Source organism: Micropterus dolomieu, linkage group LG21 (genome assembly GCF_021292245.1).
Source record: "Micropterus dolomieu isolate WLL.071019.BEF.003 ecotype Adirondacks linkage group LG21, ASM2129224v1, whole genome shotgun sequence".
NCBI classification, from domain to species: Eukaryota; Metazoa; Chordata; class Actinopteri; order Centrarchiformes; family Centrarchidae; genus Micropterus; species Micropterus dolomieu.
In genome coordinates this window covers 18,755,054-18,775,223 of record NC_060170.1, presented here as the reverse complement: position 1 = coordinate 18,775,223, position 20,170 = coordinate 18,755,054, and the positions used below count along the sequence as shown (strand labels likewise).

Here is a 20,170-nt window from a genome sequence, read left to right as displayed (position 1 = left end):
TGAGTTGAACGTAAGGTCGTAATGGCAGCGACGACAGCGAGTCTCCCAGGGTTATGAGAGGAGGCGGACACACAGGAGACAGAGAGACGAAACTCTGGCCAGCTGGCCAGACACTCACTGGGAAATCAATACTACATCACCCTTTTCACCCGGCTCCCCTCCCTCATCTGTATCTCTCTCTTCGCCACTGTCTCATTCTCTCCCTCTCATATAAAGGGTCATCCATAATTTATTCTTTAATGTGTTATTCTTCTTTGTATTTGTTTTATGGCTTCCAACGATGACGCACCTGCCAAAAGCAAATAACAGACCATTCACATTGTTATGTTGTTGAGTTAATGTACTGCACACGCTAAAGACAGACCATCTGAGATTATAGCCACACTACTTCCTTCTACAGTCATATCAAACTAACCTCAGAACTTCAAAACAGTGCTGTTCTTTATAATTTAGCTGCAGTTCAGCATTGTTGCTAATACAAGAGCAGCAACAAATCTTGGTGAGATAAGGAAAATTTACGCTTTAGGCTAAATGCTAATGCCAGCATGCTAACACACTCAAAATGACAATGCTAACATGTTGATTTTTAGCAGGTATAATGTTTACCATGTAAACCATCTTAGTTAGAATTGGGTAACATTTGGTGATTAGTGCTAGCACAAATAACAGCTGGGGCTGATGGTAATGTCAGATTTTGTATTTGTACAACTCCGGGGATGACGAAGGTCATTAGGGTTTATCATGTGGGTCCCACACATTTCATGGCAATTCATCTAGTAGTCGTTAATGATATATATAGAGATATTTCAGTTTGCACCAAAGTGATGGACTGACACAATGCCATCCCTAGCTAAATGAAAATAATTTCTCTTTCCAGAGAAAACCTTACCAGCTGCAGTGCTCTGTGGTGCCCCCTGTTGGTGGGGTGGTGGTAGAAGGTCAGTAGCCAAAGTAGGGGTCCGCAGTCCTCAGGCCCTGCTGTCACCAGCAGCTGGACAGCCACCTGCATCCAGTGGCCACACTGGACCAGCAGGAACCAGGCCTCGAACACTCTGTGGAGCCCCCTACAGAACATGAGGAGAAACAATGCTACAGGAGGGAGCTGCTGCAACACTTTGTTCCATTGAGCATCATGGGACAAATTACACTTTTTGTCAAAGCGGTTATCTTTTTTCCCCAATTTTCAATTTCCAAGCTCATAATGGTCAGTTACAAAAAAACATTACACAAGTGTTGATATAAGTCTATAAGGCTAGTAGTGCTATAAACATCTTTAAAGATCTATAAATGAAGATTATGTGGGTGGTCCAATTAAAGTCCCTAAATAGCGGGCACTTAACCCATCCCAGCCTCAGTTTTCCAAGGTATGTGTGTGAATATGTATAAATTTGTCCTTTGCCAATACATGCCCCAAACTGCTGTTGTAAAACAGCAATTGCAATTGCTTAATTGTCTGCCCTAGAATTTACAATAATAATTAAAATAATTAAAAATAAAACTATAATTTAAATAAACAAACTGACATGACTACTGCTTTTTCTTTTATCACCAAGATTTTCATAAAACAATTTGGTTTCCGGTGTGCCACACAAACCCTCTAATAATGGGCTGTCTGGGGTCATTTACATCATAATAGTTTTATTAATGAGGAACAATTCTGAGTGGCTGTCAGTAATATTAGTCCCGCCCCTACTGGCAGGAACAATCAATGATCAAAGAGAGACAAAGACAGACATTGAATCTCATTTGTTCCCAGTGGTGACATGACACTGAGGGCCTGCTGGGATTGGCTCTTTCAACTGGTGATAATTCATCACATAACAATGTTTATGTTTTCATATCCCTTAAATAACATCTTAATCTACAAAATCCACATTAAATCAAGACAGGTTCAACGCAGCCTGCCAGAAAAGAATAAGGAATGGCACAACACAGTGGGATAGCAAACGGAAATATGTGACTAGAGCTTAGATGACTAGTCAAGGTAACAACTGGTAAGTTTTTCAAGTTTTTCAAGTGAAAATGCCAAATGTGTCCTGGTCATTTGTCTGTGCATTCCATTTCCCTGTGCTGAAATTAAAAACTGAAAATAAAGGGCAAAACAGATTCTGGTTATACGCACTCCAGGTCTCTCCTTGTTTTCTCTTTGGTTGAGCGCATTGTTCGTCTGGTTCCAGCTTTGCAAATGTAAAGATTTTCTATTTCCAAATAAACAGAATATCTTTGGACTTTTGGTCGTAAAAATCAAATCATGTCCCCTTGGGCTCTGGAAAACTGTTTCAAAAAATAAAAAATGTATTGACTATTTACAGACAATTCATAAGCAGATTAATCAATAATGAAAATAACTGCTCGTCGTAGCCGTAAAAGAATAAAGGGAGACAGAGAGGAGAGAACGTGCGATGTATGCAAGATTGCAAGATAGTCTAAGGCACTGTGCTCTGAGAGCTGCACCAGAGTGAAACACAGACACACAGCTGCAACAACGAGACTCTGACTTGAAGTTAAAAGAGTCATAAGGATCACTCTCTCAAATTTCCCTAATACCATCATTAGAGCTCTCTTCCTCATCTCCCCTCTTTCCCCTTGGCTCTCAAATACGAACAGCAGCATCCCCTCTGTAGGGCCCAGGCAGCTGCATCTTCGCTCAGAGCAACACAACACACTACTTTCCCACCGCTGGCTCCCAACCATGTTTTGGGAATTCTGCATGGAGCTCCAGAATGGAGCGGTGGTGGGGATAATGGGCCCCGTTAAAAACCGCAGCTGGAGGGTGTCAAAGTCAGCCGTCTCCATCCCTAGGACATCTACTGCCTTCTGCTTTTTATCTGCATCCCCATTTTTCTCTAAATCCACCCAACCAAGGCTACTCACTCCCTTTATTTCTCTAATTCATGCTAATATGGTATCTTTTCCTATACTTTCTCCCTGCGTCTCTGGTTCTTCTTCTGCATTCTTCACTTGTTTTCTCCACAGCTTCCCAAACTAATAGCCTCTAATGAGCGCTTGGAGGAGAACGCAGTGCACCAAGACCTCTCTATTGTAATGCAAGGGGATATATCTGACTAACCACCCCCTCAACAGCAGCTAATGGAAATAAGAACACCACACAGGCATTCAGTAGGGTTGTGGAAGCAGACACACATTAACACATTCTCTCTGCGAGCCTCTCTCTCTCTCTAACCTGGTGCTACTGCTGCCGTCTCCTTCTCCCTCCTCTTCCTCCTCTGTCAGTCTCTGTAATGAGCCACTGAGCCAGTTCAGATGATGTCTCCAAGCTTCCTGAGGCATCTCTGCAAGGACAGATTCACATGTACACATGTAAGGATTACTTGTAGCACATTATTGTACTTTTTACAATCAATTAGTATTCATAACATTGTAAAGAAATACTTCATTACTATGGGAAATACAGAACTGTGCAAATGTTTTAGGCAGGGATGAAAAAGTAAGAATGCTTGTAATAAATTATATTTATCAATTAACAAAATGCAAAGTGAGTGAACAGAATAAAAATTTTAATCAAATCAATATTTGGTGTGACCACCCTTGGCCTTCAAAATAGCATCAAGACTTCTAGGTACACTTGCACATAGTATTTGAAGGAACTCAGCTGATTGGCCCAAAAATCTTGGAGAAATACCCACAGTCAATCTGTGGATTTAGGCAGTGATGTTGAGATGAGGGCTCTGTGGGGGCCATACCATCACTTCCAGGACCCTTTGTTCTTCTTCATGCTAAAGATAATTCTTAATGCATTTCGCTGTATGTTTGGGGTCATTGTCATGCTGCAAAATAAATTTGGTCAGTCAGACGCCTCCCTGATGGTATTGCATGATGAACAAGTACTGCTCTCCAGCCTTTTGGCAAACAAACTGCCTTCTGCTGCAGCCAAATAGTTAAAATTTTGACTTGTTAGTCCAGAGCACCTGCTGCCATTTTTCTGCACCCCAGTTCCTGTGTTTTTGTGCATAGCTGTGTCACTTGGCCTGGTTTCCATGTCAGATGTATGGCTTTTTGGCAGCAAGTCTTCCATGAAGGCCACTTCTAACCAAACTTCTCCGGACAGTGGATGGATGTACTAGGGTTCCACTGTTTTTTGCCCGTCCTGAGCTGATGGCACTGCTGGACATCTTCCGATTGCGAATGGAAGAAAGCACGATCTGCTGCTGTAAGTTCCTTTTGCATGTCACTTCCCATAACACCAAGCATGTTGTTTTTAGACAAGAGCAATTATTTTCATTATTGGTTAATTAATTTGCCAGCTATTTTCTTGATTAATCAATGGATAGTTTGGTCAATAAAATGTCAAAATATAAAAATAATGCCCATCAGTTAGTTTCCCAGAGCCCAAAGTATCACAGAAGACTAAGAAAATCAGTAACTATTCGCATTCACATAGAAGTAGGGGGGGAAAAAAGCTTGTTTCAGCTTTATTTCACACTTTGGTTTCTTTACATATTAAACAACTAAGATACAAAGTGTTGATAGGTGGATTTTGTTTGCATGTGAAACAAGTTTAATGGACAACTTTCCAAATATCATGCACAAGTATTTTCCAAGCAGGACTGGATCATCTACTGTTATTACTTGCAATTACTTTTTCCTGTTTTCCAGCTATTATTTTTAACTGCTTAAAAGGGCCAGAGTGGTGTTTGTCACACGCCACATTGTTCTGTCAAAACGTTTCCTACCTGAAACCACATTTAGCACAAAACCCCCCAAAGAACTGAGACATAAGGTTGACAAACAAACTTTAACAAATATTTCAAATATATATATCAATATATCTTGATCTGGGTTTTCCCCCCCAGCTATGTTTTAACAATGCAATGCTAAGTCCTAATTTATTACATCGTCAGAGGAAGCACAAATCATGATAAAACCTCAAATCTTCTATTTTTCACAGTACCATTTCCATTCAGTCACTGATGAAAAATTGCCCTTCACCCCCCCACACACACACACGCACGCTAGCATGCACGCACACACACCCACACACACAGTAATAATTAACTCAAGAGTTCTGGCGGACCTCCAGTGTGTCCCTAAATGGCCTCATTCATGTAAATCATTCCTGCCTACAGGCCAGTCTGGGCACACACTGATAAGCACTGCTCCGCTGTGCCCCTCCACTCACCTACTGCGCACCCCTACAATAGTAAAGATTCCCATACATAAACACTGGTAATACATATTCAGTATAAATTATTCAGGTTCTTATTAATAAGAACAATAAAAGTGTGTTTGTTTGTGTAAGATGATCAATAGTTTCAGTTATTCACAATAAATGTAGCTAGGGCTATCGCGATAACCGTAAAATTGAAATACCGCGCTATTGGGTCAAGCCTACCGGTGGAGGATGGCAAGCACCGCAACCAGAGCCCTTTAAAGAGAGAGTCACTTAATCTCTGTTCACTCCAATGGACTAGTTTTTCACAAGAATGGCGGATCATGGAGCATCAAAATAGTTCCCGGAAGTCTGCATCAAATGCTAGCAGCGCAGCGCAGCTGCAATGGAAAATGCTATTTGGGATGCACGTTTATAAGGTAAGATGTGTAAAAATATTAGATTATATATTATTAGCTCAACTGAATCATGTTCAGCATGTGAGTGGATTTCCCCGACTAAATTAGGAGACATTAAGGGTTAGCCAAAAAATGTCAACAATGTAGGTGATTGTAGCCGTCAAAAATATATTTCCTCCTTTTAAAAAAAAATAGTAATGTAACTAAATACATGTGTCAGTGTGCTGTACAAATATTGTAAATCAACGCATTTATTGTATAAATTACCATAAATCGCTGTTTTGTTGTTTCTCTCACTCATTTTCAATTGCCCGCCTAGAACTTCCACGTGACGATCAAGCATTTTGTAACGAGCTCTTTAACGATTCAAGGACCGGCCGCCATGAGCTGTAACGTTACGTGAACTGACTTGGCCAAACTTGGTTTTGTGTTTTACTGCTTATTTTAAAGGTTGGCTAACTTGGCGTTAGCATATTGCGCGGCTAATGTGGCTAGCAGGCTCGGCGATGTTGGACTAACGTTGTAATCCCGGGGGACATTCGAGAGAAACTGTGAACATTAAGTCTAATTTGAAGCTCACTAACGAGCGAGCGTAGTGTGTCGGATGCCTGCAGCTGTTTTTCATGTTGCGGAAATTTAGTTATAAACGTTGCTACAGCGCAGTGGTTAGTTGCGGACAGCCCATTCTGCTCCACACCGGTTGTGTGTTGGCGTGTGTGTGAGTTGCTGCGTTATGTAAATGTACTTGATAGACATGCCCTGAAGGTAACGATATAGCTAACTTCTACGTGTGAAAAAGACACGGTCAAACTACAAAAAATTGTTGACTAGCACCCAGCAGCTAGCTTGCTCCGACCATAAAGCTGCTGTTAGGGGCTCGCTGTGCAGTGAGGTGAGATCCACAGACACTCTTACTATGCTATATGGCACCAAAGTACTTTGTACATTGATTAAAGATGCGATAAGACCGCATACAGCGATGTTGAGCCCCAACTTTTTACCGCGGGGGAAGTTACTTACCGCGACAGCCCTAGTGTAGCTTCTACAAAACAGGCAACTTATTAAAGTTCTGTATCGATTTTATGAGTAGTGACAATTTGGGAATATATAAGCTAACTTCCGTACCATACAGTATGTCAACATTTATATTTGACATAAAACACTTAATGGAGATGTTAACTAACTGTAATTGATTAGCAATACTAAGCCACACAAGAGTCCATTCACTCTGCAGCAGGAAATCTCTGTTGACACACAGTTAAAGAATATCTGAACAGACGTTTTCTCACAATACAGGGTTTTGTGCATTGAGTGAAGAGTGAATTATCCAGAAGCGCACTGACCTGACGGCAGGGTCAAGAGAGGAACCAGCAGATTCTGAGGTGACTGTGGGAACAAGGCCTTCAAAGATACACTCGTCTGAAACAACACAAAGCACACATTTTGCTGAGCTTCATAAATGTAAATCATTCTTACCTTGAACTCATACATCATTGTGCTCTGAAAGCCTGAAAAATGACATTTTGAATGGGAGGCTGTGTAACGGTGATACAGTAGGTGCTAATGTGTAATGTAGCGTGTAATATGTAGCGTTTAGTGCAGTGTGACTACAGCCATTAAAACGGAGTCTGCTGTAAATACACTGTAACACTGCCATCTACTGGTTTATAGATGTGAAAGGAGTAAAGCTATATTCACAAAACTGTGTAGCAGGTAAGCACATCACACCTACATCGCAACAAATCTGTTTCCTGGACTTTCTACAATAATGGCTGACATGTGAGTGCCAGATAATTCCCTACAGTCACAGAGGATGTGTTGAACACTGTTGATGGAGGTCCCATTTACAACAACAGTCTCGTGTGTATCTTGAGAGAATCTGTGGAGGCTGAGAGTTGTAGCAAAAGTTGAAAAGTACATAGTGACACATGGAGTAACAGCTCAGTGTGGTTTCCACACATCGCAGGTGTTTTATTTGTACAAAGTTATTACCTGCAAACTGGTGATTTAAAAGCGATTTGCATTTATTGTCTACGAGGCAGAGGTGTGAACCGCGGTGTTTGTAGCGTGTAAGAAGAGAGCTCCCGGCAGGAGATCAAGTGATAATGATGTGGAGGATTCATCAAATGGTAAGTGAATTTGCCTGTAGAGGTGTGGTAATTGTTCATCACCCTGTGTGCACGCATCCAAGCCGGAGGCATTAAAGTAACCATCCTTTTATTTCCAGCAAAGATGGTGGATAAGGATAATTGGAGATCTGTTGTTAACTTTTCAATGTGTTACAGCAGGCGACATTACCGTCTTCTGTTGCACTGAGTACTAAAATTGAATATAGGTCATTTTCAGTACTACGATAAAACCTGTAGCATATGCTGTTTGTAAGCATACTGGATTTAAATAATTTGGTTTTCATTATAATGTAGCCAAAAACACAGAGTGGTAAAGAATGGTGACAAGAAAACATGGAATTAAATTTTGCAGTATAGCAGTTTCACAGTATACCATGGTATGAAAATTGATGGTTATCATTCCATGTACATTTGCTTATCCTACGGTATTACGGTGTCTGAATTTCACCTGCGGGTGCACATCTTTTTATTTATCTTCAAAAGACATTTAACACATTCTATCATTAAAAAAAGGCTTCATGTTTTGTCAGGACATGATTTATTGTGTAAGTGTTTGTTCAACCAAAAAAAATGGGGTAATTTTAACCGATAACTGTTTATAACATGAAAACGTGATATTTTCTGAGATGGTGAAAATCCTATGGTGAAAAGCAACCCTACCCTTTTTTTAATTGAACTGAATTTTCTTCAATTAAACAAAGATAAAACTCAAGTCACTGTTTTTGGTGCCAAGAAAGAACAATTAAAAGTCAATGATCAGCTTCAATCAATAATGTTAAAAACCACAAACCAAGCCAGAAATCTTGGTGTAGTCACGGACTCAGACCTGAATTTAAGCAACCACATTAAGACAATTGCAAAGTCAGCCTGTTATCACCTGAAGAAACTTTAAAGGATTAAAGGACTGTCTCAGCAGGACCTGGAAAAACTTCTCCATGCATTTGTCTTCAGTCGACTCGACTAGCTGCAGCTAATTCAGAACGCTGCTGCTGGAGTCCTCACTAAGACCAAAAAAGTGGATCACATCACTCCAGTTCTGAGGTCTTTACACTGGCTTCTGTCTGCCAAAGAATTGATTTCAAAATACTGCGTTTGGTTTATAAAGCACTGGATGGTTTAGGGCCAAAATACATTTATTTTTGCTTCATTGTAAACCATCTAGACCTCTCAGGTCGTCTGGGACAGGTCTGCTTTCTGTCCCCAGGGTCAAAACTAAACATGGAGAAGCAGCGTTCAGTTTTATGCTCCATTTACCAGGAACAAATTCCCACAAAACTGCAGACAGTGCTGAAACTCTCTGTTCTTTTACATCAAGACTTAAGACTTTTCTTTTTACCAATGCTTTTTAATTACATCAAATATAAGGCTGCAGATTAATATTGTACACTGCACTGTAACTTTTACTGTCCTCTTTAATCCTGTTTTAATTTTCTATTTCACCCTTTTAAAATTGTATATCAATGTCTTTTTTAAAATAATATTATAAACTCCTTTTTTAAAAGTAGAGCTGTAAAGATCAGTTGATTAATTAATTAGTCAATTGACATAAAATGTCTGCAACAATAAAGCAAATGCATATGTCAAGCAAAATGGAAAAAAATCCATGTTCAAGCCAAGATTTGCATTTTACAAATAGTGCTACCAATAAAGCAAAATTGTAATAGAAGGCGAAAAGTACAGCTCAAGAAATTTGCATTTTACAAATAGTGCTATCAATACAAGAAAATTGTAATGAGAAGGCGAGCACAGGAAGTGCATGATAGAGATTAGGTATTAGAATTGTTATGAGAGGAAGTGTTCCCTTATGAGATTATTTTATTTTAATGAAAATAATATTTAGTTGCAGCCCTAAAAAAAACAAATATTAATGTCAGGTTTTCTGATCTTTTGTTAAGTCAAGGCCTACCTGATGCTTCCGCAGTGCCAGTTTCCTGAGGAAGCAGTTGGTAAAGGTTTGGATAAGATACTTAACAGACTCCTTCCCTTCAGCTTGCTTAAGGATGGACCTGACACACACACACACACACACACACACACACACAGAGTTATATGTATTGTACCCTACTGCAGCACATCCACAATTTCAACAGGTCCAAATATATTACAACAACCAAAAACATAACACTCATGAGCATCACGTCAACCTCAAAAGGACAAAACCGCTCTCACCTGAAGATGTCGTTAACAACCAAGAATATGGAGTAGTGCTGAGCACAGGCTTTAGGCTGCAACACACAAAAACACAGTTTAAAAAGTCTGTAAAACCAGACACTGAAATCTTACGCCTATTCAATTCAATTCAATTTTATTTATATAGCGCCAAATCACAACAACAGTTATCTCACAGCGCTTTTCATAAAAGAGCAGGTCTAGACCGTACTCTATGATGTTATTTACAGAAGCCCAACAGTTCCCACCAAGAGCAAGCACTAGGCGACAGAGGCAAGGAAAAACTTCCTTTTAAGAGGCAGAAACCTCGAGCAGAACCATGGCTCAGGGTGGGCGGCCATTTGCCTCGACCGGTTGGGGTGAAGGAGAGAGAGAGAGGGTAAGAGAGAGAGAGAGGGCAAGAGAGGAACAGAGAGAAAAGAGAGGGATGGCAGGAGAGAGAGGGGAGGGAGGCAGCCTAGACAATATACACACAGAGGTACAGACAGTAAAGGTAATGTTGCTATAGACTAAATGAAAAATGGTACAGATATTTATAGTAGTGTTAATGATAACAGTCGTAATGTTAATGATTATAATAACAATAATAACAATAGGACTAGTAACAATAGTCGTTGCAGCAGAGGGTGTCGAGCAGGAACACGGGGGCAGCAGGTGACCCGCAGCCTACAGATCCAGAGAGCACAGAAAATAGTTCAAGATAACTATACGATGAGGCCTATCTGCCTCTCTTTTAACTAATTCAAGAATACATTACTATCAACTCCCAAATACTCACCACTGGGTGTCACTGTTGCATCGTCTACAAGCCTCCCTACCATAGGATCCTAGTAATACAGTCTATGGTTCCTCCCTGTTCTCACTCTCTCCCCATTAACCACTCAGTTTACCACTCTGTCAGTCCTTCCCTCACACACTCACACACACACACTTACTCTCTCATCTCTGCCTAATGCACACTCATCATGTGTTTTAGATTTAACACATTCTAAAACGCCCCAGCGCAAACATTTAACAGCTGTACTGTTCATATCTGCCTCCCTCTCCATGTTTATATATCTTCTAGTGCCTAATTATTCTCCCTCACACCCCCACACACTGTTATATAGGGGCATACACTTCACTATAGGGGGAGCACATGTAGTCTATCTCACAGGCCTAAATCCTGCAGTGTAATACAGAAGTAGAGATAATAAAATGGAATCAGTTATGGGCAAGCTTTATTTTAATTTGATTTACTCACAGCCAATTCAAAACTTGCCGTTTTTGTCATTAATTACAAATGTAGTAAATAATATATTACAATGATTATAATACACCAACATGTGCCAATAACCTACAACCCGGTTCCATGGAATTGTGCCAGAATAACAGATCAAATACATTCTCAGTAAGGTCGGTAAGGACAAACAGACTCACCCAGTGTTGATATGGTGTCATTACATTGTTCAAACATACAAACTAAATGCTTTCATCCTCAGCTTTGACATGTCCATTTCCTTTTTGTCCTCTCAGGCCAGAAATATAGCATTAATCACAGAAAACAGGGTCTACCTGTAACTGTTTGCAGGGGCATCCACAATACGTTGGCATACAGTTTATGTATCAGTGTGATTCTCCATATGTGGGTTGCATGCCAGCGTGCATGCATGTATATGTGCCAACTGTCATGGTTCCCCCAACGTCATCCTCCATACCTTACCACCACTAACACTTCAAGGAGGGTCAATTACAGCATGCAACAAACATCCTGTTTTTGGCAGTAAGGCCCAGGAAGTGAGTGTTTATTGTTATTGGGCCTGTGTCTCTCACTGGATCACAGGGGGGGTGGGGGCCAAGCCAAAATGAGGAATGTGGGCCTAATTTCATGTTTCCCATTTTTGATTGCAGTTTAAACAAGTGAGTGAAAGGAGAGAGCGACAAGTCAGTTGGCTCAGACGCCTCTCGTTTTTTTTCCCCCTCTTGCACACATGTACGCCAACAAAGACTCGCATATACAGACACGCGTATGAAACGCACATCTGACGTCCAAAAAAAAGTGAAACCTAAACGTATATCTCCCACCCTCTTAACGACAGACACGCTATACCAGATGCACTATCATAAACAAAGCACGGTGTGTGTGTGAGGGTTTGCATGCATGCATGTGCGTGTGAACTAGCAAGGTGATAAAAACACAGGTCATTCAGAGATGGATGAGAGGGTAAACAAAGAGATCCATGACGGGAGAGAGAAGTTAACAGTCAATGATTGCCACACACACACACACACACACAGTTAAACTGTTTACAGACCTCCTCTCTCTAATCTTTCTTAATTAACATATAGTGTAGGTAACGCATATACATGACCAGTGTTCCAATCTATTGTAATTTTTAAGAACAGTTCTAAACTGAAATAGTGCGCATTGCTCGCCTCTTAACGTACACAGCTCAAGTGGACCATCACTCGGAGAAAACTGGAGTGACACAACTGACAAACTTTACCTAGGTTAACATGAGGCAAAATGGCAGGTAAATTCTTGTTTCCCACCGGTGTTCAGCTGACATTTATGGCCACCAAAGGCAATGCAATCAGTAACCTAGGTAAACAGGATGCCTTTCATGACGTGCACACACAAGGTATTGTATTGCTGGGCACAGACGTTTGGCATAAACAACTTGTAGAAAACATGTCCACATAGATTAATCTACTCCCCTCCACTCTATTTTTTATGTCATGACTACTCAGCGAATAATTACTCAAGACAAGAGGTACCGTAGGTTAAGATTTTGGAAACATTCTTGCATTTCAGTGTTTTGTCTGGGTTTTCTTGAATTGTCTAGTTTTTGTGACACATTCACATTTTATTTTTATCCTTGCAGCTGCGCACATTTTTCAAACATTCCAAGTTGTCCTGGTGGTCAACAGAAAAGAACACAAATCACTACTTGTCCTTTCTGACCCCACTGTAGTAATGACGAAATCAGCTAGTCATAACAATCGATAAATCAAAAATCACTTCTGACTTTTGATCTGGGATGGATCCTAAGTTAAATGAAGTGAGGCGTGGCCAAGGACTCAAGTGACAGAGAGTTCAGTACTTACCCAGCACAGTAAATGCTGTGTAGCACAAGCCAAATGATGTGAGATGCATGCAGAGCTTGCCAAATGATGTGAGATGCATGCAGATCAAGGCCAAATGGTGCAAGTTAGCCAGACAAAAACAGTCAATAAAGATCCACCAAAAAAACTATGGAATGCTTCCAAGAACTAGGCATATGAAAACATCACAACTCCATACCTCATAATAAAAATAAGCAGGCCTTACATTCAAACTGTTTGGTTTCACAGTTTACAAAGCAGTTCAAAGTCTAAACACATGGAATGTGCAGTGATTTATGATGCGAGACTATAATTCAGGGCAGATGAGTCAAACTATGTACATAACAAAACCATCTAACAGCAGCAATATGTCACCAATTTATCAACGGTCTTAAATGATGCCAATTCACGCAACAGTGAAACTGCATAAAATGCCACAGTGCAATGGCACAAGATTCTACACATTTCTCTCCAACTCTAACTGTGAAGATAAAAAACAAGGCCATCATTAGTTACGCAACAGTATCATAAGCAGATGTTTGTGGATATTAGTGGATACATTCCATACACTTTATATGTGCTCTTACGATCTGATCACAATCAGCGCTCCAAATACAGTACAGTACAGTTTACTTTGGCCTTTCGGCGTGGCCGTCAAGGATTACTTCAGTGTGGTTTCCACACATCGCATACATTACTTAGTTGTTTGTAATGAGTTAAAACATATAGGTAATTTATTGCCTAGACATCAATTGAAAAAAGCTAATTTCAAGCAAAAATGCCAAACATCACAGGTTCCAGTTTCTCAAATGTGAACATTTACTCTTGTTTTCTTTTTTAAATACATGATAAACTAAATATCTTTGGGTTTTGGCCTGTTGGTTGGACAAACAATTCAAAGATGTCACCTTAGGCTCAGAGGAATTGTGATGGGCACATTTTCACAATTTTTTCACATTCATAGATTATACCATCAATCGAGAAAATCTGCTGATTATGCAGATAATAAAATCAAATGATAATAAAAATAATTGTTAGTTGCAGCCTTCAATGAGGACAGAACACATATTTTTGGCAAACCTGATAATATCTGTCACAGAATTCCATGACTTATTTTAAAGTAGAGATTTCAGTCCTCATAACAAGAAATTACCCACCAGCAGTGACTGCGCCAATTGCTGCTCTAGCTTCTGTGGTGTTGACCCTGTGTTGGTGAAAACACACTCCAGCAGACTGAGCACTGCTTCTTCCAGGCTGGACAGGTTGTGATACCACAGCGAGACTACTGCTTCCTCCTCCAGTGACTTTAAGCATTGGCTAAAAAAACCCAAAAACAAACAATCACATTGCATCACGATATGAGATATATTTCAGCTACAAAAATGATTACGTTTGGACAACTTAATAGAAAAGCCTTCTTAAAACATGTTACATTAACAGGAACTCGGCACCTGTGTGTTAGCCTACCTGGAGTAGGCGGAGCTCAGAGTATCCAGGAAGTCTTCATTAAGTGTTGCCCTGACACAAGTCACTGGCTGCTGCAACAGCGCACCAATGAGAGGAGCAGCCTCTGGACAAGTGACCAGGGGGACACAAGCCTCTGATGTGGCCAGTATTCTGTCACATGAACATCTGCACAGAGACATATAGACAAAAAAAGCTATGGAACTTCTCATCACTGGCCTGCAAAGATAAGATGTGTGTGCTTTGCTCCTTTCCAGACAAAAAGGTATTATTCGTGTATTTCTTTTATGATTTAAACTGAGTAGGATCCCTACCCCTAAAACAAATTATAAACTCATACAAAGCTAATCCCTCATCTCAATCATCACTTATGATCCACTAGAAGTGTGTGGTGGTGTCTGTATCTTTGAGACCCTACCCTCTGGCTATATCTTCTTATTATTTGGCTGTGTTCGGGAAATTTCTGGGTGTCAGCCTTTGGGCACCAGGCAGGGTGTGAGGCTGGGACTATAAAAACATAGCGACCAGGTAACTGACGATCATCATCAATTTATTTTTTTAAACAATTTTGAAAAAATATCTAATTGCAATTATTTTGACTGATACTGCAATTGCGATATGATTTACATTATTTTGTGATTTTTGCCGGGATCTGTACCGAACAAAGATGTTTTCATAAGTCTCTAGAATATGATGTGTAGGCCAGGACATCTCTGCAGCACGACAGTATTCAATTTAAAATGGTATTATGACACACATATCACCTTTAACAAATATTGCGCCTCCTGCGATTTGAAAATTGCAGTAGGCCGTATTGCAATTTCGATAAAATTTCAATTAATTCTTCAGCCCTATTGATTCACTGATTTGTTCTCACTGATGCCGCACCCTCTCTTCAATCTGCTGCTGGGAGGGAGGGAGGAGGCGGAGGGGGGAGCCAACTTTGAATCATGTGTTTATAAACAGCAACCAACAAATCCCACTGATTATGCCTTCAAGACTTGTGTGTGGACAACATTACGTAACATTCTGCATGCTAACTATAATGGTGGGTAGTAGTTTCTACTAGAGCAGCAACAATTAGTCAATTAATCAGCAACTATTTTGTTAAGTGATTCATTGTTTAAATCTGGGCAAGGGAAATGCCTGGTTTCAGCTTTTTAAACGTGAGGATTTTCTTTCTGTGTTGTTTAACACTGTAATTGTAATATCTTTGGGTGTTGGTCTGTAGGTGGACCATAAAAAGATGTATGGAGACATCACTTTGAGCTCTGGGAAGCTGTGATGCTAATTTCTTTCATTATTTCTTTCTCTACATTTCATAGACCAAACAATTAATACAGAAAAGAATCAGCAGATTCATCTATTATTGATATAATCGTTAGTTGCAGCCTTAGTTTTATGCTGTGCTGTACCCATGATTTATGTCGCCTAGAGAACTGCAGCTTTTCCCAATGTTTTCCTGCAGAAGTGCCACCATCTGAAATGCAGGAACAAGCACAATTTTCATATATGTCGACATTATTACATAAAGTATGTGTCAACGCAGGTAGGAATTAGGCAAACAGCAATAAAGGGCCAGTACCTTTCTCAGGACTTTGAGATGGTACTCTTCAGGTGGTACACCCATATGCTTCATTAATGCCTGCGCTGCAGCATCGTCTTCTTCTGTAGCAAGCTGACTCAACACTTTCTGTGGGAGGGCGGGCAACACAATGTGCAGCAGATTATTGGCACTTTATATGTATATCTATAACAGAGGACGAGACTTTAATACAATCTGCCCAAACCCCAAGATCCATAACATCAAAGCTAATTAGTTGCTGGAATATAGGATGACTCTGCTGGCGTCACATCATTTGAACCACATGAGTGGAGAAAAGGCATTCCAGTAAGTGAGAATGTATGGACAGCATATGAGCAACTTCAGAAATGAGCATTTTTTGTTACAGAGGGCTTTGGTGTTTTACAAGCATTTTTCAGAAGGGGCCTCATCATACACTGATAAAACTAGGCTAATAAAATCAGCTGATTCTCATATGTGAAAAAGTTAGAATGAAGGAACAAAGAGAGTGGACACAAGACTCGTACTGTAAGTTGCAATGTTACATACTACGACTTTTTCTAGGCAGTTTCTGCTGCAAAAAGTGTTACTGAATAAAAAAATAAAGGCTGAGAAACAGACGTTCATGTCAAAACATGCCTACAGCATCCAGTGGTTGAATGATTAATAAACTGAGTGTTTGGCAAGAATTTTGTTCATCGGTATTCACTCAGAAGTGTGGTGAAAACCCAAAGACCTATTACTTTGAATTAGGGATTGATTTAGAGTTTAGAAACAGTCCTTTCTAGTTGACCACAATAAGTTGACTCACTGGGACAAGTTGGAAAGTGTGATCCAACAGAAACAGCCAAGGTCTCACATCTTCAACACACATCTGTTTTTATAACTCCAGTGAACCAAAAACACAGAAACATCCACACACAAGTAGACTAAAAAAGTACAAATCCCTTTCAAACTGGAGATAAAAGGGGACCAGCAAGAGATGAGGGGAGAAAGAGATTGAGAGAGACATAATGTGTCAAATAAATGAAAAATAAATAAATATAAAAGGAGGACAAAAAAAGTAAAGTTGAAAAAGCAAAATCCCAGGCAGAGGAGCAGTGCTGTTGGTGGAGCTGTGTGGTTTCTTTGGCCAGGCCCTACAGCACGCTAAGATGCTTACCCTCCACATAGTCTCGCAAAACAACCCCAATCACTACCATCTGAGCGCCCACAAACCCTGCACACTGAGTACATACAAAACCAATCGCACTTATCCCACCCTTGCTATGGAGGCACAGAGGGCTAGGGGATAAGAGAGGGAAGGAAGGCTGGTTAGAAGGAATGGCAGAGAGAGAGAGACTGGAACGCACTGCGATGGCTGCATTCGGAGTGAGGAAAAAACGGCCGTGGTCACCAGAGGAATGGGATGAAGGGCAAATGGATAGATGGATGGCAAATATTTTAGGTCAAAAGTCATTTGTCTCTCACAGAAAAAAAAAGAGCAACTGAGCTGGCTTTGGGGGCTTGGACATGCTGCTGCCACAGAAATTATCCCTCTATAAATCTAAAATTAAAACAGAGGATGTAGAAAAATGCGCAAGGAAAAGACTTGGGTTGGTTTTGATGGGTGCCTGTCAACAATTACAAAGCCATGACTGAATTCTCCCAAAACCAATGAAAGACTCAAGTATAGCCTCAGACGGTCAAAAAAGCCGAGACAAAAAGAAGTACGATGAAATGAAGGAAACAGAAAGGTCGGGATGATAATGCAAAATAATGACTTTATAAGCAATTGTGCTCAAACCTGGAGAACTGACATAGAGTGCATTAAATAAACATTTAGTTTAGGTGGAACAGTGGTCTTGCCTCTCGAAAAAGTGTTTTGTTTTCCTAAATTGAAGGCCCTCTATAATGTTTTCACCATATGATTTTGTGGTACTTTGACAAACATAATTAAAGAGGTTCACTTATAAATGGAAAATGTAGTGTTTCTCACTTAATTAAGACTCAAAATACAAGTTTCACTGTTTTGTTTTTGTTTACAGTGATGTAAACAAAGCTTCAACGGCACCAGAGAACATCAAACATTTAGTTTTTGACTAGTTAGTAGTTAGCATATTATAATGATTTAGGAGTGATAGCAATTTTGAATCCTGTTTTTTTTTCTTTTTTAAGACAATTTATGGTTTTAGAGGAAGTTACACAGTGTAAGTGTTTATTAAAGAGCAACAGTTTATCCGTCCATCCAGTATCTCTGCAGCATCTACTCACAGTGATGACAAGATGCCGGGAACTTGGTGCTTACTGCTGTTGGTAGCCAAGAAATAGTTACAGCAGGTAACTCTCTCTTAAACTACACATAGTGATTTTTATGTTTCTGTTTGTGTGTGAAGAGATGAGAAACAATCATATTTCCCCAAATAATACTTTAACTTAAAGGAATAAATATAAATAATAATTTCAGTAGTTCCGATTTACTAAAAGGGGGATGCCACCCAAGAGGAAAAACAGAGAGATAGAGGGGAAATACTGTCACAAACACACTTTCATTCCCAAATTAAAACATCCAAAAGGATAAAGGATCCAAAAGGTTTTAAAACTATAAAGCAACCACAGTGGCTCCAGGGCCAACCTGTGGTTCACCGTATTTGAGTCAGTAAAGATACATGTCAAAGATTAAGCTATTAAACCATCCACCTTCCAGCCCTCTAATATTACACTCTCTCATGCTTTACTTATCTGTCATCTCCTTAAAGATCACGCCATGTTACTGCAGCACTGTGTGGTCCCTCTGCTTGTACAGGATGTAGACAAACAGACCAACTGAGCTAATGACTATCTGACATAGCCTGCAGCTATGTGGCTGTACCCAGTATTCATGAAACCCAGTGAGAAAACTTAGATGTGGAAAAGAGAGGCAGTCAGGAAGGGGTGAGGGGAATACATGAGGGAGAAAAGGCAAAATACTCTGCACACCATCATAATTTAAAGAGTGGCTACAAATAGTACATACAGTAGCAGTAAAACACATGTTTTTTGCACAATTACTCATAAACATATGCGAGCACATACACAAACTTACACAAACACAGGATTTAGGTGCCACTTAGCGCCAGACCCTCAGTCTATTATGAAGGCAGCAAGAAAACAATGTTGGGGAGCAAGATCAGACAGGGCTAACAGAAAACAGGCTGCATTCTGCATTCCAGGACAGGCAGTCCAACACAACACAGACACAGGGCGAGACACAGAGACAGACCATCTCTGGCCTAAAACCATACATCTGCCCTGCTCCCTCAGACGGGATGAGTTGCGGTAAATAGGTTTTTTTTGTGCTTCCCGCCATTCCTGTCATTTGTGGGGAGTGGAAGTTCCTTTGGAGAAGAAGAGAAGGAGAATGAGGGGAAGCTGCAGAGTTGGTTATGAGTTTATTGTACTTGTGCTCTTTGTACGCCTTCATCCGGTAGTGCCCTGCATGCAATTTTAGTAAGAGCGGACCCAGTGAACCCTTAAAGTCTGGTTGCCAGTGTTGTGCCTAAAGCATTCAGCTACAATTAACCACTTTCTCACTCTGAACCTAAAATATTTAAAATGTTTATTAACGATGAATGTTGTTTGAATTTCACCTATATATTTCCAACTGCACTACCTGTACGTACAGCCGCTGCAACTGCAAATATGCAATATCACGCCTGCTAACAATACGTTATTGTACTGTTTTGTTTCATATCTATTGTTTTACAGATTTAGTAATCTACACACTATATATGATTTATTTTTATATTCACAGCCTTAATTTAGTTTTGCTCAAAATCTTTATATGTTTTAAATTTGTTGTCATGTTTGTTTTATTTATTATGTTGGAATGCACCATGTGTGTGTATGTGTGTATATATATACACACACATATATATATATATATATTACAGTGGGGGAAATAAGTATTTGACCCCTTGCTGATTTTGCAGGTTTGCCCACTTACAAAGAATGCAACAATCTACAATTTTAATCATATGTACATTCTAACAGTGAAAGACAGAATCCCAAAGAAAATTCCAGAAAATCACGTCATATGAATTTATAAAAATTGATAACCATCTGATGAGGAAAAACAAGTATTTGACCCCCTACCAAACAGCAAGTATTCTGGCTCCTACAAGCCAGTTAGTCTTTCTTTAAGACACAGCCCCAATCCCAACCAATTATCTACATCAAATACACCTGCCTCACCTCGTTACCTGTATAAAAG

General features: G+C 40.0%; 1 protein-coding gene across 3 annotated transcripts in view; it reads right to left on the bottom strand.

The window, feature by feature from the left end:
* The window catches only part of fancc (FA complementation group C), a 54,885-nt gene that overhangs the window by 4,890 nt on the left and 29,825 nt on the right, over nt 1-20,170 (bottom strand). For all 3 annotated transcript variants that reach the window (XM_046034342.1, XM_046034344.1, XM_046034343.1), the window contains exons 5-13: nt 15,961-16,068; nt 15,791-15,855; nt 14,379-14,543; nt 14,069-14,228; nt 9,828-9,883; nt 9,565-9,664; nt 6,873-6,948; nt 3,185-3,293; nt 890-1,064 (exon numbers count right to left, since the gene is read on the bottom strand). In XM_046034342.1, the coding sequence (XP_045890298.1) occupies nt 890-1,064; nt 3,185-3,293; nt 6,873-6,948; nt 9,565-9,664; nt 9,828-9,883; nt 14,069-14,228; nt 14,379-14,543; nt 15,791-15,855; nt 15,961-16,068 (1,014 nt within the window). The remainder of the gene's footprint in view (nt 1-889; nt 1,065-3,184; nt 3,294-6,872; nt 6,949-9,564; nt 9,665-9,827; nt 9,884-14,068; nt 14,229-14,378; nt 14,544-15,790; nt 15,856-15,960; nt 16,069-20,170) is intronic.